The sequence below is a fragment of the Manis javanica genome, chromosome 15 (genome assembly GCF_040802235.1).
Source record: "Manis javanica isolate MJ-LG chromosome 15, MJ_LKY, whole genome shotgun sequence".
In the NCBI taxonomy this organism is placed as follows: Eukaryota; Metazoa; Chordata; class Mammalia; order Pholidota; family Manidae; genus Manis; species Manis javanica.
In genome coordinates this window covers 66,311,326-66,337,384 of record NC_133170.1, presented here as the reverse complement: position 1 = coordinate 66,337,384, position 26,059 = coordinate 66,311,326, and the positions used below count along the sequence as shown (strand labels likewise).

Below are 26,059 nucleotides of genomic sequence, written 5' to 3'. Positions count from 1 at the left end.
AGTATCACCCAGACCTTCGTGATAGGTGGGCTGGGCCCACCCTGCATGTGGGGTGAGATGGGAAGAGGCCAAGTTTAGCACCTGTGGGGCAGTATGGGGCTTTGGTAACTGTCCATCTATCCTCTCAGAGCTCCAGTGGCACCACTGGCGCCACACACATAGTTAAACTAGGTGCCTTAGAGTCGCCAACTAACTCTTCAACTTGCATGTTGAATACCTTTGAGTCATTCTTCCCTGATTTTCTCTCCCCAGCAAAGTCCTTTTTCTCTTGACTCATGAACATGATCTCTTCACTCTGTAGCCAAATCACTTAGTGGGTTTGAAGCGAAATTACATTAAGCTGTCCTTCAGCACTGTGGAGGACCTTGTCAGAGTGAGGAAGGAGATCTCCCCTGCGGTGAGGAAGAACCGGGAGCAGGGCCGTGCTAGTGACGCCTACACGTCTATGCTCTCCAGGTAAGCTTTGCTCCTGTATCAAAGCAGCCAGTCTGTTTCCCATTTTTCCTAAATAGACAAGATGCACAGGAAACAGGGAAACTTAGCAATAGAGTTATTCACTGATCAGCTTTGTGTGACGTGGAAATGCTTTTGAACAATTAGGTAGACTTTCTTATGTGCTTCGTTTGTGTTAAATAAATGGTGGTTTACCAGGTTGTATTTTAGCTGTCTGTCTTTTCTTACATAGGAGGTGGATTTATGACTCCAAAATTGAGTTGCTGTGACAGTAAAGACATTTTGGATTCTTAATCCTACCACCTGAACACAGTCTTTTTATGATTTATGGCAAGTGTTAAGATGTCTACAAATTAAATACCTAGATTTACATAGCACATTTTCTCCAGAGTACCTTGGGTATTATGTAGGAAACCTTAAATGTAGGACATCAGACATTGTTCATCAAATGTTTGGACATTAAAGCAGTAGGAAATACGGTAAGAAATTAAAGAGAGAAATCTTGGCTCCTTTAAAGTTATGATAACTTCAGAAAAACTAATCATACCCTTTGACAAAAGATAAGTTTGAGACCTTGAACATTTCGGCACCACTACCCCCTTCGCAGTGGCTTATAAGTTACTTTTCGGAATATTGTAAGGTGTAACAGAGACTGAGTCACCAGAGGCCCTAAAACTCATTATCTTTTTTTTTTTTTTTTTAATTGGTGGTGGTCCATTCAGCATTTGGAAGTTTGGAGTAAATGTTCTAGTGCTAATGGTTTCCCACTTGAATGTGATAAGTAACTGATGCAGAAATAGTTTACCCTTTACCATTAACTTCACTTGCCAAGAACTTTATGACTTCTGCAGGGTAGGCCTGTTTCTGTCATCCTTGCTTTCTTGAAGAAACAAGCTTGGCAAGAGTAGGTGTCACTGGTAGGCCTTTCAAGTAACAGGAAATGTTTCCTCTCTTTGTTTTTTCAGTTGGGTAACTTACATCCTATAAAATACATACATCCTAACTATGTGCTGAATTTCCTTGTATCTCTGGCCTGCTGCTGGGCTGGAGGGGTCATCCAATATTCCTTAAGAGGGCTTGTCTTGGTCATCTCAAACTCCTCAAGTTTACTTTTTGTGTTTATTCCATGTGGAGTCTGGTCTTCCCCTGGGCCCCACCTAGCTGAGTTTAGTTGAGTAAGCTGCTCTCTATGCTGCAGTGTTCTGCAAGGGGGTAGTGTGATTATTGATGAAGAGGAAATGTCCAAGAAGATTGCAGACCAACTGGACAACATTGTGGACATGAGAGAGTATGATGTTCCCTACCACATCCGCCTCTCCATCGACCTGAAGATCCATGTGGTGAGTGGGCCTTCGCTCATGGGCAGTTCCTACCAGCCCAGGAGTGGTAACTGAAGGATAAATCCAGAGAGAAATATACTTCCCTGGATGGGCATAAAGCTCTTTTGCTAATGCACTGCGTGTCCTACAGGCTCACTGGTACAACATCAGATACCGAGGAAACACCTTTCCAGTGGAAGTCACCCGCCGAGATGACCTTGTGGAACGACCTGTAAGTACAGCTTTCTTGTCCTCCATCCTGAATTTTCCATTTGTTTCTGACACTCTCAGTGGAGTCTGAATCGGATGCGGATTCAGTGCTGAAAGGTGTGTTTGATTCAAAGATTTGTTTGCTTCTTTTTCCTCAAGTACTTAGTTAAAAGAATCGGAGTTCTGACCTGAGAGTATAGTTTCCCTTTGCATCTGTGCATCACCATGTGAAATCAGTATTTGATCTAGACTGGATGAGAATATTTGAGGGAAAGCTCTGACTTCCTTTTGGGTTGTTGATAATGAAGTGATGGGAACAATGGGTTCATAACTGAAGGGCCTTGGTTCAGGGACAGCTTTGTGTTCGTGGGACAGTCTGTACTCTATTCTCTCATTCCAAAGTGGAGAGGTTGGCTCTGTACTGCAGTCTCCCGTCAGGGTTGTTGTAAAGGTCATAACTAGGGAGTGCATTTTAGAGAGCTTTGAGACTTGGGTGTTCTTGTAATTACAGGCTTGTCCTATGATTGGTTGCCCTAGCCTTTTCTTTCATGTCTAAATCTCCATGCCATCAGGGAGTTATGGTGTTCTTAATGTAGGTCAGTCAGCCCCGAGGTGCGTGACCCACTTCCTTTGGAACCTTTTCCTGTGGCAGCTCTTGTTTTCAGTGCTGGAGGTGGTGGTGATGGGTGTCAAGAGACCTCTGGGATCTCCAGAGCTTGGCTTGGTTTGCGGCCAACTCAGTGCTTCATTTTGTGTCTCTAGGACCCTGTGGTTTTGGCATTTGACATTGAGACGACCAAGCTGCCTCTCAAATTTCCTGATGCTGAGACTGACCAGATTATGATGATTTCCTATATGATTGACGGTCAGGTGAGTAGTGCCTTCTGGGTTGTGAGCTCCCTGGGAACAGAACAGTGTCTGCTCTGTGGTTTAGTATTTTTTGAGTGAACAGTGAGGGAGTAGAGTCACAAATTGAACAAGTCTTCTGACATCCAGCTGTGCTCCTGACACCAATAGAAATCTGAGACATTCGAGTTTAGGTAGTGTATCTCCTCTTGGCAATGCTAGGGCACATTTAAGTTGCTGCAGAGATTTTTGTGGTAAGAGTTTCTAGGCTGAGTGTTGAGAGTTGTGTCTGCAGCTTTGTGTCTCTAATGCTATTGGTAATGAACTTCCTAGGGCTACCTCATCACCAACAGGGAGATTGTTTCAGAAGATATTGAAGATTTTGAGTTCACCCCCAAGCCAGAATATGAAGGGTGCTTCTGTGTCTTCAATGAACCTGATGAGGTAAAGAGCTGTTCCTTGGAAGCTGCCTGAAATTTAGAGTGAAGTGGGAAGAGGACATTGACATTTAAGGCCTTGGCTTTCTTTGAATCAGAGCAGCAGCTTGCTGGACCCAGTTTTACTGGTGGGGTCCTCATCCATATGGAGACATGGGTGGGGGTTGGAAATAAAGGGCTGATTCAAGGTTGATTTTCCTGAACTTTGGGAGAAGTAGTTGGAAATAGCTTGAAGAAGGGAAAAGGCAACTCCCTGAGTGTCATGATTGGTTGAATTCAGGTTCATCTAATCCAGAGATGGTTTGAGCATGTCCAGGAGACTAAACCCACTATCATGGTCACCTACAATGGGGACTTCTTTGACTGGTGAGTCTAACAAACTTGTGAGTAACTAAAAAGTGTTTGGGAATGGACATTGCATGGTAGTGTGACTACGCTCAGTGCTACTGAAGTGTCCACTGAGAAGTGGCTAAGGTGGGAGAGAATGGGATGCTTGGGAAGAGGAGCAGCACACTTGGTGGCACAAGTAGCATAAAGGGAGATGGGTGTGAGGAGTTCTTGGTTCCCCATCTGTGGGAATTAAAGTCTGACTGCCCATGTGCTCATCTGTCCTCTTGTCCCCAGGCCTTTTGTGGAGGCCAGAGCTGCAATCCATGGACTGAGCATGTACCAGGAGATAGGATTCCAGAAGGACAGCCAGGGGGAGTATAAGGCAGCCCAGTGCATCCACATGGACTGTCTCAGGTGGGCCCTGCAGCATACCTGCTGTCTCACTACTGTGTCTCACAGCTCCCTTCTTGATCACCTGGTCCTGTCCACACCCTCTGGAGGGAGCAAGGTGGTTCTGAGAAGCAGCTCTCATCACCTGAGAGGAACGCGGCTGCTGGCTTTGGCTGGTCCAGGGACATGCTGCCTTTCATCATCTGTTCATCATTCATTCAGTTACCGGGCATCTTGAATGTTTGCCTTTGGGGAATGGAAGGCAGACCAGAAGGAAAGGCCTGGTCACTGAGGTTTGGTGTTGCACGAGTTCCTGGAGAGGCCTGGACTTCCCCACGAGGTCGGGATGCAGAGCCTGGCAGCCTCCCAAAGAATGAGCATGGTGTCCATACCAGCTGGGGTATTCAGGCTGAGAGCACATGAGGTGCCCAGAGTGCTGGCAGGGAAGGCTGGGGGTGGTCTCATAGGCTTCCTATGTCCTGTGGAGAGGTGGGTTTTGTCTTGACCCTCAATGGGGAGCCACTGATGCACCTAAAGTTTGATCCCCTTCTTAGCCCTGGCATATGGTGTGTGGGTTGGAGGGGGCAGGCCAGGTTGCAATGCGAATGAGAGTGAAGAGGGTGTGGACCTGGGGCTGCATGGGTTTGGGAGCAGGGGCACATGTGGCATGGGGAGCACTGGTTCTCAGGTTTTGGGGTGACCTCCTGGGGGAATAGGGTGGAGTTGAGGTTCCAAACAGCAGGCCTGGGAGCCCCACCAATGGAGAGGGCTTAATGATGTAGACATGGGCTGGCAAGAAGAGTACTGGGGAGGGAAGAAGAGGTGGGAGAGGAGGAATATGGGGAGGCCACAGCAGGGCATTTCTGGGGAACTTGGGGTGGCCAGCAGTGCATAGGCTGAGGGAGGTAAGACTGGATGTGGACAGCGGGTGTCTACAACCCAGGAAGACATGGTGTTAATCAAGGATAAGTTGGGAGGTAGTGGAGGCAGGCACAGGTTTGAGGGGAATGTGGGGCCTTGAGTGCTTCCACACTGAAAGGATCATGTAAGGAGAGGAGGGGAGTTTAACAACAGGATCTAGGGGCTCAGAAAGCAGAGCAGACCATGACCGCTCTGACAGGACAAGTTGTGGAGGGGCCTGGAGGAGGCTGGCGGGTGTGGGTTCCTGCCTGCTCACCTTTGTATTTCTTTGTGAGTGAGAGAGAGGAGGCCACAGGGCTCAGAGGACTGGCTCTGGCATCTTCTTGTTTGTGGGTAGGTTGATGAAATTAACTAGATCAGGATGAACGGTTCACCATGTGGGGCTTGGTGGAGACTGCTGGGTCCTTGTCAGGACTCCATGTGGCAAGGCCAGCTTTGTCACCTCTTACAGGTTCCTGAGCTTGGTTTCAGAATTACCTCTGCTCTCATTCTCATTCCTAGGTGGGTGAAGAGGGACAGTTACCTTCCAGTGGGCAGTCACAACCTCAAGGCAGCTGCCAAATCCAAGCTGGGCTATGATCCTGTGGAGCTGGATCCTGAGGATATGTGCCGGATGGCCACCGAGCAGCCCCAGGCACGTGTGCCACCTCACTGAGTTTACCTGCTTCTCTCGTGCATGCCCTTGGCTCCCCATTCCCTTACTCTGATGTTCTCTTCCCAGATTCTGGCAACATACTCTGTGTCAGATGCGGTGGCCACCTACTACCTTTACATGAAGTATGTCCACCCCTTTATATTTGCCCTCTGCACCATCATCCCCATGGAACCTGATGAGGTCAGTGCCCTCTTGCCCCAACATCATTCTCGGCTTGCTACATGGTGGCAGGCGGCCAATGCTGCACGGCTGTGGAGCTTGGTATTTGTCTTGAAGCCTTATGTTCCCACAGGTGCTGCGGAAGGGCTCCGGAACACTATGTGAGGCCTTGCTGATGGTGCAGGCCTTCCACGCCAACATCATCTTCCCCAATAAGCAGGAGCAGGAGTTCAACAAGCTGACGGATGACGGCCATGTGCTGGATGCCGAGACCTATGTGGGTGGCCACGTGGAGGCCCTCGAATCAGGCGTGTTCCGCAGTGACATCCCCTGTCGCTTCAGGATGGTGCGCCCCTGCCTGCTTCCTGAGGCTAGTGCCTCTTCCCTCCAAGTGCTATGGTGGGACTCAGGCCTCAGGGGCTGATGTAAAGCCCTTGCTCCCTCCTTCCCACCCTGCAGGCTCTTTTTTAGTGTCCTCTCTCTAGGCTGCCCTTTTCTTGGGTGCTGCAGGGCCAAGTGCTTGGCTCCTTCCAGAACATTTTCTTCAGCATCCCACCTGAAGTAGGCTGGTTGGTGCGAAGGTGGTTTCCCATCTCACTCCTGTCTTGGTTGTTTGTGCTAGAATCCTGCTGCTTTCAACTTCCTGCTGCAGCGGGTAGAGAAGACTATGCGTCATGCCATTGAGGAAGAGGAGAAGGTGCCCATGGAGCAGGTCACCAACTTCCAAGAGGTGACACTAAGTGGGGGTCTGCCTGTGGACTAACTTCTTTCAGCAGTGTGTTTATTATTCATCTACTATGAGCTGGTACTTGGGCTCTGAAACAATAACACCGGGTCATTTTTGGTCTGGTCTAATGGAACTGGATGTGTTGTGGTCACAGTGAATGACCTGACTTAGTGAGGTGGGGAATTTCATAGAGGAGGCAGTGGTCTCTTGAGCTGGGTCTTGGAACACAGTGGGAGCTGCTGTGGGACAAAGAAAGGCCAGATGTGGGACTCTACTCTGGGATTCATGAATAACTAAGGAAATTTTTTGAATAATGAGATAAGTTCCTACAAATGACAGAGTAGAAATTCCTGACTCTGAAATCTATCAAATAATGGTTAGAAAGCACCATTTACTGGGTATTATGTGCTGTGCTGTTGCCTGTATGTGCCACATCTCAGGTCACTGTCAGGCACTCCTTGTGGTGCAGCATATTGAGTGACTAGTAGTTTGGAGTGTTTTGTTTGTTTTTTTCACCAGGTTTAGGATTGATTTCAAGAAACATCTTATAGCAGATTACTGGGCAAAATTCAAATAAGACTGCAGTTTCTCTGCAAATTGTAAAGTGCTATGTAGCTGATACCAGCAACAGCTATCATATACTTTGGGGACTTTTCAGTGAACCAACCTGGGAAGAAGAGAGTCTAGGCTGAATAACAAATATGAGTTAAGGAACTCCTTAAAAGGAACAAAGGTGATACTTTCAAAGTCTAAAACAATGAAATGAATGAGGATGGAGGCAGAGGTGTGCTCAGGGGCTCCAGACGCGCCTCAGCAAGCTCAGGAGGGAGCTCTGGATGGCAGGTCTTAGCTTCTCCCAGGCCTTGAAGGTACTTTCTAAGTGCAGCCTGGGACCCTTGGACAAAGGGCAACAGCTTCACCTTTTGTTCTGATCCATCATCTGGCAGTGGTGTAGACAACTGGTGGGAGGCAATGGCTGGCAGTGGCCAGGGCTTGACTTTTTTGTTTTCTTTGTGTAATGTATTTCTAGTTTCAAACCATTGTGGTCTGAGAAACTGCTAGATAAAGTTTCAGTCTTTTTTAGTTTTTTGAGGCCCTTCTTATAGACTAGTATGTAATCTGTTCTGGAGACCATTCCATGTACAGTTGAGAAAAATGTGTATCCTGCTGCTTTTGGGTAGAGTGTTCTGTAGGTATTTAAGCCCATTTGAGCTAATGTATTCTTCAGTGCCTCTGTTTCCTTATTTTTTTTCTGTCTGGTTGATCTCTCTATTGATGTGAATGGTGTGTTAAAATCTCCTGAAATGAACGTGTTGCAGTCTGTTTCCTTTAATTCTGTTTGTATTTGTTTTACATATATAGGTGCTCCTATGTTGGGTGCATAGATATTTATGATGGTTGTATACTCTTGTTGGACTGATCCCTTTATCATTACATAATATCCTTTGTTTTGTTGCTTTCTTTGTTTTGAAATCAGTGTTGTCCAATATAAGTATGCTACTCCTGCCTTTTTCTCCCTATTATTTGCATGTAATACCTTTTTCCATCCCTTCGCTTTTAGTCTGTGTATGTCTTTAGGTCTGAAAGGAGTCTCTTGTAGGCAGCATATAGATGGGTCTTGTTTTCTAATTCATTCTGCCACTCTGTGTATGTGTTTTGATTGGTGCATTCAGTCCATTTACATTTAAGGTGTTATTGATAGATATGTACTTACTGCCATTTTCTTAATTGTTTTCTGTTGTTTTTTATATCTCCTCTATGTTCCTTTCTTCCTGTTATATACTCTTCTCTTGTTACTGATGGTTTTCTTAGTGTTGTAATTGGATTTGTCTTTTTAAATATTTATTTTGTGTGTGTGTGTTTATTGTAGGCTTTAGTTTTGTGGTTACCAAAGGTTCAAGGATAGCTTCTTTATTATATAATAGTCTATCTTAAATTGCTGATTACTCTATTTCAAACACAATCTAAAGGTTTTTTTTCTCCTTCCTCCACATTTTTTTCTATTAGATGTCATTATCTGCACTTTTTGTGTATCCCTTGACTGATTTTGTGTATAGTTGATTTTGCTTCTTTTGTTGTGTTTTAATTTTATACTTGTCTGGTAATTAGTTGGTCTATACTGTGGGTTTATTTTCACTGGTGAAAGCTATTTAGCTTTATGGTCATTTCCATCTACAGCGATCTCTTTAACATATGTAAATCTGGCTTAGTGGTGGTGAATTTCTTCAACTTTTTTTATCTGGAAATTGTTTAATCCTTGCTTCAATTTTGTTTGTTTGTTTATTTTTGAAGCAGAGTAAAAGTTTTATTTAAAGTTACTTAGTGCAGGCGACCTCAGAGAGAGAAGAGCCCCCTGAAAGGTTGGGAAAAGTTCAAGTTTCACACTCAGAAAGTGCGGACAACCTCAGAGAGAAGAGCACCTTGCTTCAAATTTAAATGATAATCTTGCCAGGTAGAGGATTTTTGGTTGCAAGGTCCTTCTGTTTCACTGTATTAAATATATCATGCTTTTCCCTTCTGGTCTGAAGAGTTTCTGTTGAGAAGTCTGCTGATAGCTTGATGGGATTTCCTTTATAAGTAATCTTTTTTCTCTTGCTGGCTGCTTTCAACCCTCTATCCTTATCCTTGCTTGATCTTTGCCATTTTAATTATATGTCTTGGTGTTGTCTTGCTGGGGTTTCTTTTGTTATGGGATCTCTGTGCTCCATGACCTGAGTGTTTCCTTCCCCAGATTGGGGAAGTTTTCAATAATTATTTCCTTAAATATACTTTCTGTCCCTTGCTCTCTCTCTTTTCCTTCTGGTACCATTATTATGCAAATATTGTTTTGTTAGGATTGGTCACATAGCTCTCTGATTCTTTCATTCCTAGAGATCCTTTTTTCTCTGTTCATCAGCTCTTTATTTTCCTTTTTTAAATTTTATTTCATGTCCTCTACATGATCTAATCTACTTTTAAATCCCTCCATTGTATGTTTTATTTCAGATACTGTATTCTTCAGCTCTGAGTAGCTCTTTGACAGTTTTTCTATATCATTGTTGAAGGTCCTACCTGAGATCTTGAATATTTTTCTGTAAATCCATTAGCATGTTAATGACTATCAAACTGAAATTTTTATCAAGAAGATTAGTGATCTCTGTTTCATTTACCCTTCATTCTGGGGTTCTGTCTTGTAGTTTTGATTGGATCCAATTCCTCACCTGCTCATGTTGTCAGGGATTCTGTGTTTCCTCCTTTGTATTAGATGTCTCTGCTATGCTTTTTCATATAAAGAGTAATAGCTTTATGAAGAAGGTGTGCTATGGTGCCCAGAAGTTCAAGATTCTTTACTCTCTAGATCCTGGTTCTCTTTTGCAGGATCCCCGGTTGTTGGCATGCCATGGGTGGGGCACACCTTTGTCTGGTGTCTATACTGGTCTCAGTCTGGGCAGGCAGTTTACTTGAGCTGCTGCTTTTGTGATCAGCTCAGGAGTCTCTATTGAGCTCACTGTGGGCCGGGCTACCCTCTGCCTGCCTTGCAGCAATGGGTTAATCAGGTGGGTGGGCAGGTGTTCCCCAGCCAGATGCACAGCACTGGATTTAGACACCCACAGGGAGGAAGGAGCTCTTGAGGCTGTCTCCTCCAGGCATCTCTGTAGTTGGGCTGAAATGGAGCCAAGCAAGCTGGGAGAGTCTCCCTCCACCTGCCAGGCAGTAAAGTCTGATGCTGCTGCTGGGCCAAGTGGGTTGGTTCCTGACAGAATGTGCAGGGAGGTGTCCTGGGGCTGTGTTGCCAGTAAGGGTGATGGAGCGTCAGGAGCTCCCCAGAGTTCCTGACATGTTGGGCTGAAGAAGGGCTGGGGAGGTATCCTCCACCTGCCCTTTGTCCTGAGTTCTGTCCAATCCTCGTAACCTCTCTTACCCCTCCCACTGCTGAAAGTCTTTAAAAGTACCACCTCTGCTTTGGGTCTCTGGTCTGGTGGAGTGTACCTGCCCTCCACACTGGCTGGAGTCTCAGCCTCCCAGAGTGTTCCACCTGCCCCTGGTGTCCAGCCCAATAATCACCAGAACTCAATGCAGTGTGGGCTCTTGCTTCCAGAGAAGATCCCAAGGGCCAGGTGTGTCATGCTCCTGGGCTCCTACCCCCTCCTGGCTCCATTTGTCTTTCTCCCACCTGTAGGATGGTGTTGGGGAGGGCTTGGGTCCCATTCAGTCTTGGCTTTGCCGCCTCACCCTTTCCTATATGGTCCTCTCTCCTTCCTCAGGTGCAGAGGGTCTGTTCTGCAGTCTTCAGGTTGTTTTCAGGTCTAGGTGCATTTGCTGTGTTTTCCTCTTTTGTGTCTTTTTGGAAGGAGTTTTCCATCTTGCCTTCCTATTCCACCACCATCTCTAATCTGATTAGTCTTTAGTATTTTTAATTACACTCATTTTAGCAAGTGTACTCCAGGAGGTTTGTTCTATCAGGTTCTCAGGGATCTCCTCCCTGTGTCTGCTCCCAGCCATTTCAGGTGCTTCTTTCTACATGCTGTGAATGTGGAACATGAATTCCTCTTAAACAGGGAGCCCCATTCATGCAGCCAGCTGAGAGGGCTGTCGGATAGTTTTATGTTTCTACTTGGTTCCATAGAAGTGATGCCAGCCTGGGTTTCTTCTTACCTGCTTCTTGGCTGCAGGGTTCCCAGACCCAGTGGTGAGTGTAATATGAACCACAAACCTGTAGATGGACCTCCCTGTGGTGGCGGGGGCTGGGGGTGCTCTCTTCACCCAGAGCCCAGATTAGACATGGCTTTGGTGAGCAGACTTGTTTGAGTTTATCCTTTTATGGAGGTGGCCTTTGAGAGGTGCTGCCTTTATTTGGCACTCTGCATTTTGCCTCCTTGTTGTATGTAAATTGCCTCTCCTTGAAGAGTCACAAAAAATGTGCAGCTTACACCTCAGGCCTGAGACCCTTACCTCAGAAAGGCCTGTGCAAAGCTGGGCGCTTGGGTTTTAGGAAGCTCCTGTGTGTCTGATAGGAAGGCATCATCTTCCTAAGGTACTTGTGGAGATGTCATGGTTTATGTTGAGCACCTGTTTTCCTGCTGGAAGTCTGTGTTTTTGCTGTGTGCAGGCAGAAGTGCCTAATGACTGACCCTTAAAACCCTGGGTGCTGGGTCCCTGAGAGCTCCTGGGGTAACAGCACTGGGCCCATGTCAGTTTGATGCTGGAAGAATTAGCTCCTCCCAGCTTGAGCCTGGCCTCCTAATATCGCATCACATGCCTTTTCCCTTTTCTTTTTGAGCTTTGTGTCCTTTCACTATAAGTTACCAAACCTTGGGGTGGTCCTGGCAGCTCTGACACAGGGCCTAGCCTCCAACATGGCACCACTGAGTCAGTTCACTGCTCTGGTATTGAGTGCTTATTGCTTTTGTACCCTGTAAATAAATTAGAAGCTCAGTTCTGCACCTAACCAGGATAGTTTTCATATTTCATGAAGGTTTCTAGGCCTTTGGTATCAGGAGGGTTTTTAGTTAACAGCTCAACCCTTGGCTGGAAACAGAAACCTGATTTGTTGGCTTATAAAGGAGTGCTGACAGTCTAACACTGGTTCAGAGTATGGCTTGTGGACAGAGAGGCCTGTGTTTGAGCTCATGCTAACCTCTTGAGCCTGATCACTCATCAGGTGGGGCGTTGCTGAGACAGGGAAGGCTTGTCACACACTCACTTGCATGGACATGCCAGGCACCCCACAAGGATAGCTCTTGATGCGCTGACTGTGCCCCATACTCCTTGGCAGGTCAGCTGTGCCAGGCAAGGCCACAGACAGTCTTAGAGTGTTCTTCCAACCCAAAAGTTCTTGTGGAGTAGAGGCTGCTGCTGTCTAATTAGGACTCTGTCTTTTCTGGCCAGCCTGCTGCACATCCAGCACCTGGTGTTAGTGGCTGCCTCTTGTCTGCCTGGGACTGTGGTGCTTTCTTTGTTACTCTGTCTGTGCAGTCTTGTTTTTCTTGGTTGCCAGCCTCCATTTCTTTCCCTTCTCAGGTGTGTGATCAGATTAAAACCAAGCTCACCTCCCTGAAAGATGTTCCTAACCGAATCGAATGTCCCCTCATCTACCACCTGGATGTGGGGGCCATGTACCCTAATATCATCCTGACAAACCGCCTACAGGTAAGGCAGATTCTCACATCAGAAATGAGCTCTTTCCACCCAAAAGCTGATTGATCATTCCCAATTCCCTCTGCAGCCCTCTGCCATGGTGGATGAGGCCACCTGTGCTGCCTGTGACTTCAACAAGCCTGGAGCAAACTGCCAGAGGAAGATGGCCTGGCAGTGGAGGGGCGAGTTCAGTTGAGTGTTAGGCAGGGGTTGGGGGAGCTGCGCAATGGAAGCAGGTGCTCAGGTCTCTCACATGTGCTCTTCTCCCGCAGTGCCAGCCAGTCGCAGTGAATACCATCGGATCCAGCACCAGCTGGAGTCAGAGAAGTTCCCTCCATTGACCCCGGAGGGCTCAACACGGGCTTTTCATGAGCTGTCCCGCGAAGAACAGGCTAAATATGAAAAGAGGAGACTAGCAGGTGAGCAGCCCAGGACTTGGCCGCAGCTTTCCAAATACTGACTTACCAAGTCTCCTCTGACTTTTGGGCCTTTGTGGGGCTGTGTTGGTATGTCACAGCCTCAGTTCAGTTAAACTAGTTGTTGAGTCAGAGCAGGTCACTGAACTTGTTTCCCTATAGGCTTCATTTCTTCATTAGCAAGGATTCCAATACTGAATTCTCCTTCCTATGGGCTTGGTATAGTTGGCGTGTTTCATTCCTGGGCTGCCTTCCTTTGATATGATAAACCAGCAGCATCAGTGTGAATTTTCTGCACCCTTGTGTTAACCTAGAAACCTGTGTTTGATGGCATCCCTGGTGTCTTGCTCTCTTTGGCTGTGTACAGGAGGCCCGGCTATCTCCTGGTGGGTCTCACGTGCTCCCTCTCCACTGTACTTTAGATTACTGCCGGAAGGCATATAAGAAGATCCATGTGACCAAGGTAGAGGAGCGCCTCACCACCATCTGCCAGCGGGAGAACTCATTCTACGTGGACACAGTGCGTGCCTTCCGGGACAGGCGCTATGAGTTCAAAGGTCTCCACAAGGTAAATCTGACCTTTATGTATGAATTGGAACAGAGTCTAGTTTCTGAGATGAGAATCCTGGACAGCCCTTGGACTGGGATGTGTTACTCCCAGTCCAGGGGCTGACTTCTGGGTTAGCACATGCATTCTGACAATAAATGTGCTATTGTTTTTAGCTTTAAAGAAATAAGGGCTCTAGGCCTTGTAACTAACTATTCTAACTGATTGTTTTTGAAATATTTAGAGCAGGGTTAGCAAACTACAGCTGGACCAGCCATTTTTATTATTAAACTTTTACTGGAGCCAAGCTACTTCTCTCTCAGTGAGGCAGTGAGCAGCTGTGGCAGAAATGGAGGCCTGTACATTGACAGAATTGGCCATGTGTCCCTTTAGTTGTTTGACTGACTGGGAGGAGTTAGGGAAATGTCTTACTGGCATGTTTCATCCGGTAGGATCAAGGAGATATATAACAGCACATCAGCGACATGAAGGACACTTATATTGACATATATCCATCCCCACCTTCTATCTCCAGGACTCTTCATCTTATGAAACTGAAACTCTGTCCCCATGGAACAGTAATCCCCCATCTACTCTCTGTCTCTGAATTTGACAACTCTAGGAACCTCATAAGACGGAATCATACAGTGTTTGTCCTTTTGGGGCTGGCTGATTTCACTGAGCATAATCTCCTCAAGGTGCATCCATGTGTTAAGATTTCTATCCAATTTAAGGCTGAATAATGTTCCATTATATTTATATACTACATTCTGTTTATCCATTCATGGGTCAGTGAACACTTGGGTTGCTTTCATCTTTTGACTGTCGAGAATTCTGCTGAGAACATGGGTGTGCAAGTATCTCTTCAAGTCCCTGCTTTTAGTTCTTTTGGGTGTAGACCCAGGAGTGGGGTTGTTGGACTGTATGGTGATTATATTTTTAAGCTTTAGAGGAACAACCACACCATCTCACTTTATTTTAATTCAGTGACTATCTACTTATTTTTCTGTCTCTGTCATCAGAGAAGCACTGAATGTGCATTGACTTTCTCTCTTGTTCTTCAGAGTCTAACTGGCACATAGTAAGTGCTCAATAAGTATCTTAAATTTTTTTGTTCTTTAAGCACCAAACCTTTAAAAATATTTCTTCTCACATTGTATGGGAACTTTGCTGAAATATGTACGATCTTCTCTGCATTTCTTTATTAGTTGCCTTTTCCAGGGACCTCTGAGTATCTCTTATTCCCTTAAGTCCAGTTCATGCAGACACAGGCCTGGCTCCTCATCCTAGTATACTTTGGTCTCAGAATGGCCAGTCCCATCACAGAAGCTCATCCCCCAGTACCTGTTTTCCACGACTCCTTTCATTGCAGTAAAGCAGGTAGAATGTGCCAACTTTTGCCTCATAGCATGCTGAGGGAGCTGTCCCTTGGCCTCTTATGTGGGCCTTGGCATCCTATGAGGTTCAGCCTCTCTGTGGGTCTGAGGGCCAGGTTTCACCATGTTCCTGCTCAGCTGGCACCTTGTATTACCAGGATCTGCACACCCCCTGGCCCAGTATTTGTGAACTGACAGTTTCCAATCTGATATAAATTCTGTAGAGCCTCTCATTCATTCAAGATACTTACAGAATACCTGTTATGTGCTAGACACTCTTTTAGGTACTGAAAATACATCCCCTGGGGGAGTAAGGATGAAATGTTCTGAGATGGAAGGAGAATGTCAAATGTCTGATCTCCAACAGCATCTTAGCAAACAGGGAGTGGAGTGAGTTCAGATGCCTTGAGTGCCTTCATCTGTCTCTGGTGGTGGGCGTGTCCACTTTATTGAGGTAAAAACTGACATGGGGAAAGTATCACCCTTTAAAGCACGTGGGCAGTTCTGTAGATTTCAACAAAACATATGGTTGTGTAACCACTACCACAGTGATGGGAACACTTTGATTACAACCACTTGGAATAATGCACAGCCCTTCATTCTTCCTTAACTTGGCCATGTCAATCTTCCAAAGCTTGACACAGTATCTGATGAGCAGGCAGTGGTCCCTAAATATTGGCTAGTGAGTAAATTGTTACCCTAAGATGTTGCCTCAATTACATGTGGTTTGTTGTCTGCGAGTCAGTAGTTTCTGAGTTCTGTTGTTTGAGAAACCCTGTAACTCAGTTTGTTGAGTGCATTCAGGGAGTAAAGTGACGAGTAGGACTCAGTTGGAGGCCCTGGGCCTCTTCAGTGGAGTAAAGCCCCTGCCTCAGTTGCTGGTCTTCAGATGTGGATTTCACTTGCTTCTCCCTAGCTGCCAGGTCCTGGGTCCTGTCCTAGGAGGTTGAAGTTGCCCCCAGCCTTATGTGTCCAAGAGGGTTATTCTTGTAACAATATTTCCTCCTGGACCTTGGTCTCACAGGAAATGAAAATATAGCATTGATATGTTCTTTTATGTCCAGGGCTCTTGGCAGGACATCTTCTTACATGGGGCAGTTGTAGATTAAAGGTGATTCAGGACACCCGAGAACCCAGCATGTCATTCTGACCTGACTCAGGTTGGGGTCTTATGTGCAGACTTCTGTAGGACATGTCGACATCGTATCTGGGTTAACTGTCTTGGATGCAGTAATAGTACTGCAGTGCTATGGGAGAATGTCCTTGTCCTAGAAACAGAGTGCTTAAGTTCTTGGGGATTGGGTCTCCTAACTTTGCCAATGGGGGGATGGAGCAAATGTGGCAGAGCTGACAGTGACCCCCAGGGTGTGGACCTGTCCTCGTACTTTTCCCTTAAACTTTCTATAGATTTGAGATTTTCAAAATATTAAAGCATTGGAGCATTGACTGGAGTGTGGGAGGTAATCAGGCTCTCTGTGTTCTCAGGTGTGGAAGAAAAAGCTCTCTGCGGCTGTGGAGGCAGGCGATGAGGCGGAAGTGAAACGTTGCAAGAACATGGAGGTCCTGTATGACTCGCTGCAGCTGGCACACAAGTGCATCCTCAACTCCTTCTATGGCTATGTCATGCGCAAAGGGTATGTTTCAGCCCAGGGTGGGTGAGCTAGAGACAGCGCTGGCCCCCACTCAAGCCTGAGGGCTGAGCTGGGGTGTCTGGGGGATTGGTGCCACTGCACCTGCTGCCTGAATGTTCTGGGCTAGAGGCAATGATTTGGAAGTTTCTGGTACATTTACGTGACAGTGGATGTTGTTGTTGGGGGACTGTGGAGAGAGTCTGAGCAATTGCTAAACACTGCCATGTGGCCAACAATGGGGTAAAGCCATCTAAGTCAAGAAGGCCAGGGGTGGGGGTCTTAAAGCTGAGGAAGAGGTGGTTCCCGGGCTCCAAGGGATGAGGCTTGGTGGGGCCAGTACACTCACTGGATGGAATAGCCAAGTGGGCAGGGCCTTGGTGAGAGCAGGTCTGGAAGGCCAGACTGTCTGCTGTGGTAGGAGTTGTGAGGAGGGTTGACGTGGCAGCTCTGGGGAGGGAAAAAGGTAGTGGCAGTGCTAGGGATCGGGTTTGAGGAGGGTAGTTTGGGGTTGCTCTTCAGTGGTGAAAAGGGAGCAGCAGAGGGTAGGGCTAGAACCTGAGCAGTTCCCTGGGAAAAGCAGGCTGACCTCAGTTTGCCCAGCACCTGTAGCTGAAACCTGACTCTGGAACAGCCAAGCCAGGTGGTATGTGGGAAACTGAGGGTGAATGTGGGCTTTGGGAGGATGGAGGAGGCATTAGATGGTGCTGGGGAGAGTGGGAGAACCCATGGGGACACGCAAGCGGACTGGTGTTTAGAGCCCTGCTGAGGCGGAGGTCATGAGCATTGTAGTGGCAGCATTCTGCATCCTTCTGGAGCTTTCCTTAGCCTTGTCCCACTCCTATAGCAGGGATGGAGGTGTCCTCAGTACAGACACGTTACCCTTCCTGCCCTCTTCAGATGTCCCCTTCTCCACGTTTTTCTCTCCCTGCCCCACCTCCTCTAACAAAGCATTGGAGGAGGCCCGCCCACCCAGCTGTGACTGTCTTTCCAGGGCCCGCTGGTACTCCATGGAGATGGCTGGCATCGTCTGCTTCACGGGGGCCAACATCATCACCCAAGCGCGAGAGCTGATCGAACAGATAGGGTGAGTGTGGTGCTCTTTGCTGCTGGGGTTGCACAGCTGCTCAGAGGCCAGGAGTGGGAAGGGTCAGTGCAGCAAAGATGTAATTGGAAATTTGTGGGCATTTCATTTTGTGGCTTCACAGCCAGGAAGGGCCTTGTTGTCTTTGTCAGGATTTGACATTGAGTTTTCCTACATGGGGGCCATAGCCCAGGGTCCCAATGGCCTTGTTCGTCTGTTTCTCTGAAGGAGGCCCTTAGAGCTGGATACAGATGGAATATGGTGTGTCCTACCCAACAGCTTCCCTGAAAATTTTGTCATCAAGACGACTACTGTAAAAAAGCCCAAGGTGACCATCTCCTACCCTGGTGCCATGTTAAACATCATGGTCAAGGTGAGCCTCGGTGTCCAGTGAGGAGCTGCCATCTGGGTCTGGGTTCTCCTTCCACACTGCACCCAGATTGCTTTGCTTTTAACTTTCCTTTTTGAACTAATTTTAGACTTACAGGAAAATGTTAAAAAATGGAACAGAAAATTCCCACATAACCTTCAGCCTGTTTCATCTATAGCACCTTCTGTAAACCACATACAGTTGTCAGAACTAGGCAGTTCACATTGGCACAGCATTGTAACTACCCTAGGCCTTCAGGTCTCCCCAGTTCCAAGAGCCCTCTCCACGTCTTGCCTGTCTGCTTAGTCCACGTGGATGCAGCCTCCAGTCAGGGGATCTGTTGACTGCCTCTCAGTTATTAGACTGAGGTTATTAGGTGTTTTGGAGGAATGCCACCAATGGGGTGCAGTTTTGGCATTCTGTTGCTATCTGGCATCAGGACTGTACCCTGGTGACTCAGTGTGGCTGCTATCTGCTGGCCTCCCCACTATTGTGCCATGGTAGTGGGTCAGTGGGGCCGACCCTGACAGAAGGTTTTTTGTTTTTTGTTTTATTTATTAATTTTTTTTATTTTGGTATCTTTAATCTACAATTACATGAGCAACATTATGGTTACTAGACTCCCCCCACCATCAAGTCCCCACCACAAACCCCATTACAGTTACTGTCCTTCAGTGTACTAAGATGCTATAGAATCACTACTTCTCTTTGTGTTGTACAGCCCTCCCCGTGCTGCCCCCCCCACCACATTATGTCTACTAATCGTAATGCTCCCTTTTTCCCCCTTGTCCCTCCCTTCCCGCCCATCCTCCCCAGTCCCTTTCCCTTTGGTACCTGTTAGTCCATTCTTGGGATCTGTGAATCTGCTGCTGTTTTGTTCCTTCAGTTTTTTTCTTTGTTCTTATACTCCACAGATGAGTGAAATCATTTGCTGCTTGTCTTTTTACGCCTGGCTTATTTCACTGAGCATAATAAACTCTAGCTTCATCCATGTTGTTGCAAATGGTAGGATTTGTTTTCTTCTTATGGCTGAATAATATTCCGTTGTGTGTATGTACCACATCTTCTTTATCCATTCATCTGCTGATGGACACTTAGGTTACTTCTATTTCTTGGCTAAGGTAAATAGTGCTACGATAAACATAGGGGTGCATCTGTCTTTTTCAAACTGGGCTCCTGCATTCTTAGGGTAAATTCCTAGAAGTGGAATTCCTGGGTCAAATGGTATTTCTATTTTGAGTTTTTTGAGGAACCTCCATACTGCTTTCCACAATGATTGAACTAATTGACATTCCCATCAGCAGTGTAGGAGGGTTCCCCTCTCTCCATATCGCCAACATTTGTTGTTTGTCTTTTGGATGGTGGCGATCCTTACTGGTGTGAGGTGATATCTCATTGTGGTTTTAATTTGCATCTCTCAGATGATTGGCGATGTGGAGCATCTTTTCATGTGCCTGTTGGCCATCTGAATTTCTTCTTTGGAGAAGTGTCTGTTCAGCTCCTCTGCCCATATTTTAACTGGATTGTTTGCTTTTTGTTTGTTGAGGTGCGTGTGCTCTTTATATATTTTGAATGTCAATCCTTTATTGGATATGTCATTTATGAATATATTCTCCCATACTGTAGGATGTCTTTTTGTTCTATTGATAGTGTCCTTTGCTGTACAGAAGCTTTTCAGCTTGATATAGTCCCACCTGTTCATTTTTGCTTTTGTTTCCCTTGCTCGGGAACATATGTTCATGAAGATGTTGCTTATGTTTATGTCTAGGAGATTTTTGCCTTTTTTTTTTATTGTTTTTATTTTGGGATCATTAATGTACAATTACATGAGTAACATTATGTTTACTAGACTGCCCCCATCACCAAGTCCCCCCGACAAAACTCATTACAGTAACTGTTCATTAGCGTAGTAAGATGCTATAGAATCACTACTTGTCTTTATGTTGCACAGCCTTCCCTATACCCCCACATACACGTTATACATGCTAATCATAATGCCCCCTTTCTTTGTCACCCCCCTTATCCCTCCTTTCCCGTCCATCCTCCCCAGTCTGTTTCCCTTTGATAATTGTTAGTCTATTCTTGGGTTCTGTGATTCTGCTGCTGTTTTGTTCCTTCAATTTTTTCTTTGTTCTTATACTCCACATATGAGTGAAATCATTTGGTACTTGTCTTTCTTGGCCTGGCTTATTTCACTGAGCATAATAAACTCTAGCTCCATCCATGTTGTTGCAAATGGTAGGATTTGTTTTCTTATGGATGAATAATATTCCATTGTGTATATGTACCACATCTTCTTTATCCATCCATCTGCTGTTGGACACTTAGGTTGCTTCTATTTATTGGCTATTGTAAATAGTGCTGCGATAAACATAGGGGTGCATCTGTCTTTTTCAAACTGGGGTGCTACATTCCTAGGGTAAATTCCTAGAAGTGGAATTCCTGGGTCAAATGGTATTTCTATTTTGGGGAACCTCCATACTTATTTCAACAATGGTTGAACTAATTTACATTCCCACCAGCAGTGTAGGAGGGTTCCCCTTTCTCCACATCCTTGCCAACATTTGTAGTTTGTCTTTTGGATGGTAACGATCCTTACTGGTGTGAGGTGACATCTCATTATGGTTTTAATTTGCATTTCTCAGATGACTAGCGATGTGGAGAATCTTTTCATGTGTCTGTTGGCCATCTGAATTTCCTCTCTGGAGAAGTGTCTGTTCAGCTCCTCTGCCCATTTCTTAATTGGATCATTTGCTTTTTGTTTGTTGAGGTGCATGAGCTCTTTATATATTTTGGATGTCAACCCTTTATCGGATCTGTTGTTTATGAATATATTTTCCCATACTGTAGGATGCCTTTTTGTTCTATTGGTGGTGTCCTTTGCTGTACAGAAGCTTTTCAGCTTGATGTAGTCCCACTTGTTCATTTTTGCTTTTGTTTCCCTTGCCCTGTGAGATATGTTCATGAAGAAGTTGCTCATGTTTATGTCAAGGAGATTTTTGTCTGTATTTTTGTCTAAGAGTTTTATGGTTTCATGACTTACATTCAGGTCTTTCATCCATTTCGAATTTACTTTTGTATTTGGGATTAGACAGTGATTCAGTTTCATTCTCTTATATGTAGCTCTCCAGTTTCGCCAACACCAGCTCTTGAAGAGGCTGTCATTTCCCCATTGTGTATCCATGGCTCCTTTATCGTATATTAATTGACCATATATATGTGTGGATTAATACCTGGAGTCTCTGTTCTGTTCCACTGCTCTTTGGGTCTCTTCTTATTCCAGTATCAAATTGTTCTGATTACTGTGGCTTTGTAGTTGAGCTTGAATTTGGGAAGCGAGATCCCCCCTGCCCTGCTTTATTCTTCCTTCTCAGGATTGCTTTGGCTATTCGGGGTCTTTTGTGGTTCCATATGAATTTTAGAACTATTTGTTCCAGTTCCTTGAAGAATGCTGTTGGTATTTTGATAGGGGTTGCATTGAATCTGTAGATTGCTTTAGGCCAGATGGCCATTTTGACAATATTAATTCTTCCTAGCCAAGCGCACGGGATGAATTTCCGTTTGTTACTGTCCTCTTTAATTTCTCTTAAGAGTATCTTGTAGTTTCCAAGGTATAGGTCTTTGACTTCCTTGCTTAGGTTTATTCCTAGGTATTTTATTCTTCTTGATGCATTTGAGAATGGAATTATTTTCCTGATTTCTCTTTTTGTTATTTCATTGTTAGTGTATAGGAAAGCAGCAGATTTCTGTATATTAATTTTGTATCCTGCAACTTGCTGAATTCAGATATTAGTTCTACTAGTTTTGGAATAGAGTCTTTAGGGTTTTTTATGTATATATCATCATCTGCAAATAGTGACAGTTTGACTTCTTCTTTACTAATCTGGTTGCCTTGTATTTCTTTGTTTTGTCTGATTCCTGTGGCTAGGACCTCCAGTACTATGTTTAATAACAGTGGGGAGAGTGGGCATCCCTGTTTTGTTCCTTAATTTAGGTGAAAAGCTTTCAGCTTCTCACTGTTAAGTATGATGTTGGTTGTGGGATTGTCATATATGGACTTTATTATATTGAGGTACTTGCCCTCTGTACCCATTTTGTTGAGAGGTTTTATCATGAATGGATGTTGAATTTTGTTGAATGCTTTTTCAGCATCTATGGAGATGATCATGTGTTTTTTGTCCTTCTTTTTGTTGATGTGGTGGATAATGTTGATGGATTTTTGAGTGTTCTGCCATCCTTGCATCCCTGAGATGAATCCCACTTGGTTATGGTGTATGAGCCTCTTGTATTTTTGAATTCAATTTGCTAATATTTTGTTGAGTATTTTTGCACCTATATTCATCAGGGATATTGGTCTGTAATTTTCTTTTTTTGTGGTATCTGCCTGGTTTTGGTATTAGAGTGATGCTGGCTTCATAGAATGGGTTTGGAAATCTTCCCTCCTCTTCTATTTTTTGGAAAACTTTAAAGAGAATGGGTATTATGTCTTCTCTATGTGTCTGATAAAATTCAGCGGTGAATCCATCAGGCTCAGGATTCTCTTCTTTGGTAGTTTTTTGATTACCGATTCAATTTCATTGCTGGTGATTGGTCTGTTTAGATTTTCTTTTTCTTCCTTGGTCAGTCTTGGAAGGTTGTATTTTTCTAGGAAGTTGTCCATTTCTTCTATATTTTCCAGCTTGTTAGCATATAGATTTTCATAGTATTCTCTAATAATCCTTTGTATTTCTGTGGTGTCTGTTGTGATTTTTCCTTTCTTGTTTCTGATTCTGTTTATGTGTATAGATTCTCTTTTTCTCTTAATAAGTCTGGCTAGGGGTTTATCTGTTTTGTTTATTTTTTCAAAGAACCAGCTCTGGGTTTCATTGATTTTTTTCTATTGTTTTATTCTCAATTTTATTTATTTTTCTCTGATGTTTATTATGTCCCTCCTTCTGATGACTTTGGGTCTCATTTGTTCTTCTATTTCCAATGTCAATAATTGTGACTTTAGACTATTTATTTGGGATTGTTCTTCCTTTAAATAGGTCTGGATTGCTATATACATTTCTCTTAGAACTGCCTTCGCTGTGTCCCACAGAAGTTGGGGGATTATGCTGTTGTCATTTGTCTCCATATATTGCTTGATCTCTGTTTTAATTTGGTCGTTGATCCATTGATCATTTAGGAGCATGTTGTTAAACCTCTGTGTGTTTGTGAGTCTTTTTGTTTTTTTTGTAAATCTATTTCTAGTTTTATACCTTTGTGATTTGAGAAGTTGGTTGGTAGAATTTCAGTCTTTTTGAATTTACTGAGGTTCTTTTTGTGGCCTTGTATATGGTCTATTCTGGAAAATGTTCCATGTGTACCTGAGAAGAATGTGTATCCTGATGCTTTAGGCATACTTCCATCCTATCTAGAAAAGTGCCTTTAAAATACATTGCAGAGATGGTTTGTGGGAGGTAAACTCCCTCAACTTTTGCTTATCTCGAAATTGTTTAATCCCTCCTTCACATTTAAATGATAATCTTGCTGGCTACAGTATTCTTGGTTCAAGGCCCTTCTGTTTCATTGAATTGAATACATCATGCCATTCCCTTCTGGCCTGTAAGGTTTCTGCTGAGAGTATGATGATAGCCTGATGGGTTTTCCTTTGTAGGTGATCTTTTTTTCAATCTCTGGCTGCTTTTAATAGTCTGTCCTTGTCTTTGATATTTGCCATTTTAATTATGTCTTGGTGTTGTCCTACTTGGGTCCCTTGTATTGGGAGATCTGTGGGCTTCCATGGTCTGAGAGACTATTTCCTTCCCCAGCTTGGGGAAGTTTTCAGCCATTATTTCTTCAAAGACACTTTCCCTTTTTCTCTGTTTTTCTTCTGGTACCCCTATAATGCAAATATTGGTCCGTTTGGATTGGTCACACTGTTCTCTTAATATCCTTTCATGCATCTCATCCAGTCTTCTCTTAAGCCCTTCTATCAATTGTTTCATTTCTGTTTTCTTCCTCCGTACGTCATCCCTTAGCTCTTCCATATTTCTCTGCAGGTCCATCAGCATGGTTATGATTTTATTTTGAAGTCTTTTTCAGGAAGATTGGTAATATCTATCTCATGAGGCTCTCTTTCTGGGGTTGTCTGAGTGATTTTTGAGTGAACCGGATTCTTCTGCGTTTTCATGGTGATAGAAGTCATTGCAGGCAGGTGGCATGTGTGTCAGCTGGGAGAACAAAGTCCCTTCATGCTTTTTGGTCACCTTGCCTTTCTCCGCTGCCTGTGCCATCTACCTGCACACTGGGAATAGCCTCTGGGATAATCTCGTGAGCTGCTGTGGGCAGGGCCACCCTCGGGGTATCCTAGAGCACCGTGGGGGTGGCGCAGCTGCGCCGTGTGTGTTCTCCTGAGAGAATGGCGCTCCTTTGTGCTTTCCGGACCTTGCTCTGGCTTCCACTGCTTGTGCTGCCTACCCACACCCCGGAAGCAGTCTCTCAGATAATCTCCTGAGCTGTTGTGGTTGGGGCTGCTGTCGGGCTAGCCCAGAACACTGCGGGGAACTGCAGCCGCGCCGGGTTTGTTCTCCTGCGAGAACCGCGCCCCTTTGTGCCTTCTAGACCTTGCTCTGGCTTCCGCTGCCTGTCCTGGTTAGCTGCGCACTGGGAGGAGACTCTGTGTTGTTGCTGTGGATGGGGTCGCTCTCTGGCTGCTCTGCAGCTGTGGTGGGTCAGCAGGTCTGCTTATAATGCTGGTTGAGGGGAACGAATGGTAGGCTGCTTATTGCTTTGAGGGGCTTCGGGGCTGCTTTACCCCCACCGGGGGATATGGGGCCTGAAGTTCCTCAAGATTCCCAGCCTGCTGGACTGAGTTTTCTGGGACAGTTTTGTTCCGCTGTTGAATTCTTGTCCCTTTAAGAGTTTTAAAAAGTGCCCGCTTTTCTTTTGTCCCAGAGGAGCTGGCTGTGGGGACCTGCTTGCAGTCTCCATCTTGTGCCCTACCCTTCCCTTTCTGTAATATCCAGTACACCATGCAATGTGTGTCTGTGCTCCTGGTATAGTTTACTAGGGCTGGTTATTTAGTAGTCCTGTGCTTCCACTCCCTCCCCACTCCGACTCTTCTCCTACTGCTGGTAAGCTGGTGTGGGGGGAGTGCTTGGGTCCTGTCCTGTCACGGCTTTGTATCTTACCCCCTTCATGAGATGCTGAGTTCTCGCATATGTAGATGTAGCCTGGCTGTTGTACTGTATCTTCTGGTCTCTCTTTTAGGAATAGTATTTGTTGTATTTTCAAAATCATGTATGGTTTTGGGAGGAGCTTTCCGCCGCCCTAGTTATGCCGCCATCTTGAGCCTCTCCTCCCTGATAGGAGTTTTGCTTACTTCCTGGGGCAGGAGTGTCAGGATAAAAAGGTTGCATATAAAGCCTCACAGTTCTTAGGAAATGCTGTGGAGGCAGTATCTTGAGACTGTGCCATCATCCCATTTCTCCCTCAGCTCTTGCCCACTAGTTCCAGCATTCCCCCAGTGCTTGCTGCAGTGGTCAGAACCCCTGTGGTGAGTCCCTATCTCCCTTAGTCCTTGTACATTTATTATGGAATCTGTAAAGGAGAGTTTTCACCCCCAGGTAGTTGTTGGCTCCCATAGTTTGTGTGTGTGTTGTGCTGGGAGATGGCCTAGGCTGGCCTGCTGTATTTGTGGCTCAGCTTGTTCCCCTTTGGCCACTGGGGGCACATTTGCCCACATGCCCCTCTTCACAGATGGCCCTGCTGTGGCTTAGGTTTTAGTTTTGTTTTTTTGGAGTGCTTTCTTGGTGCTATAAGACACTTAGCCTCATCTTTTCCCTGTGTAGCCCTAGAATCAGCCCTTTCTCCTTTATTGGAGAATGGTGTTAGTAACCAGGGTGGGGCTGGTGTGCCCCTGCTGCTACAGTGTCAGTGATTCTGGCTGCTTACAGTGGATGGAGCTAGGAGAGGCTTGTGTGTGCAATAACCCCATGCATCTATATTTATTTACTTACTATGTAAGTCTGTTGATACATGAGCTCCAGCATAATCCTGTTTCTTATTAGTGATTTCTTTCTCCTGCAGTGAGAAACCTGTATCTAATTTT

The 26,059-nt window shown here is 45.3% G+C and overlaps 1 protein-coding gene across 5 annotated transcripts in view; it reads left to right on the top strand.

Moving 5' to 3' along the window:
* The window catches only part of POLE (DNA polymerase epsilon, catalytic subunit), a 75,186-nt gene that overhangs the window by 2,558 nt on the left and 46,569 nt on the right, over nt 1–26,059 (top strand). For 4 of the 5 annotated variants that reach the window (XM_037014333.2, XM_037014329.2, XM_037014330.2 and 1 more), the window contains exons 6-23: nt 302–456; nt 1,652–1,793; nt 1,924–2,004; nt 2,745–2,852; nt 3,162–3,272; nt 3,546–3,631; nt 3,890–4,009; nt 5,408–5,540; nt 5,628–5,741; nt 5,854–6,066; nt 6,343–6,450; nt 12,448–12,576; nt 12,653–12,755; nt 12,837–12,983; nt 13,403–13,548; nt 16,389–16,537; nt 17,526–17,618; nt 17,844–17,988. In XM_037014333.2, the coding sequence (XP_036870228.2) occupies nt 302–456; nt 1,652–1,793; nt 1,924–2,004; nt 2,745–2,852; nt 3,162–3,272; nt 3,546–3,631; nt 3,890–4,009; nt 5,408–5,540; nt 5,628–5,741; nt 5,854–6,066; nt 6,343–6,450; nt 12,448–12,576; nt 12,653–12,755; nt 12,837–12,983; nt 13,403–13,548; nt 16,389–16,537; nt 17,526–17,618; nt 17,844–17,988 (2,283 nt within the window). The remainder of the gene's footprint in view (nt 1–301; nt 457–1,651; nt 1,794–1,923; nt 2,005–2,744; nt 2,853–3,161; nt 3,273–3,545; nt 3,632–3,889; nt 4,010–5,407; nt 5,541–5,627; nt 5,742–5,853; nt 6,067–6,342; nt 6,451–12,447; nt 12,577–12,652; nt 12,756–12,836; nt 12,984–13,402; nt 13,549–16,388; nt 16,538–17,525; nt 17,619–17,843; nt 17,989–26,059) is intronic. The other variant, XM_073222982.1, reaches the window with a different exon arrangement.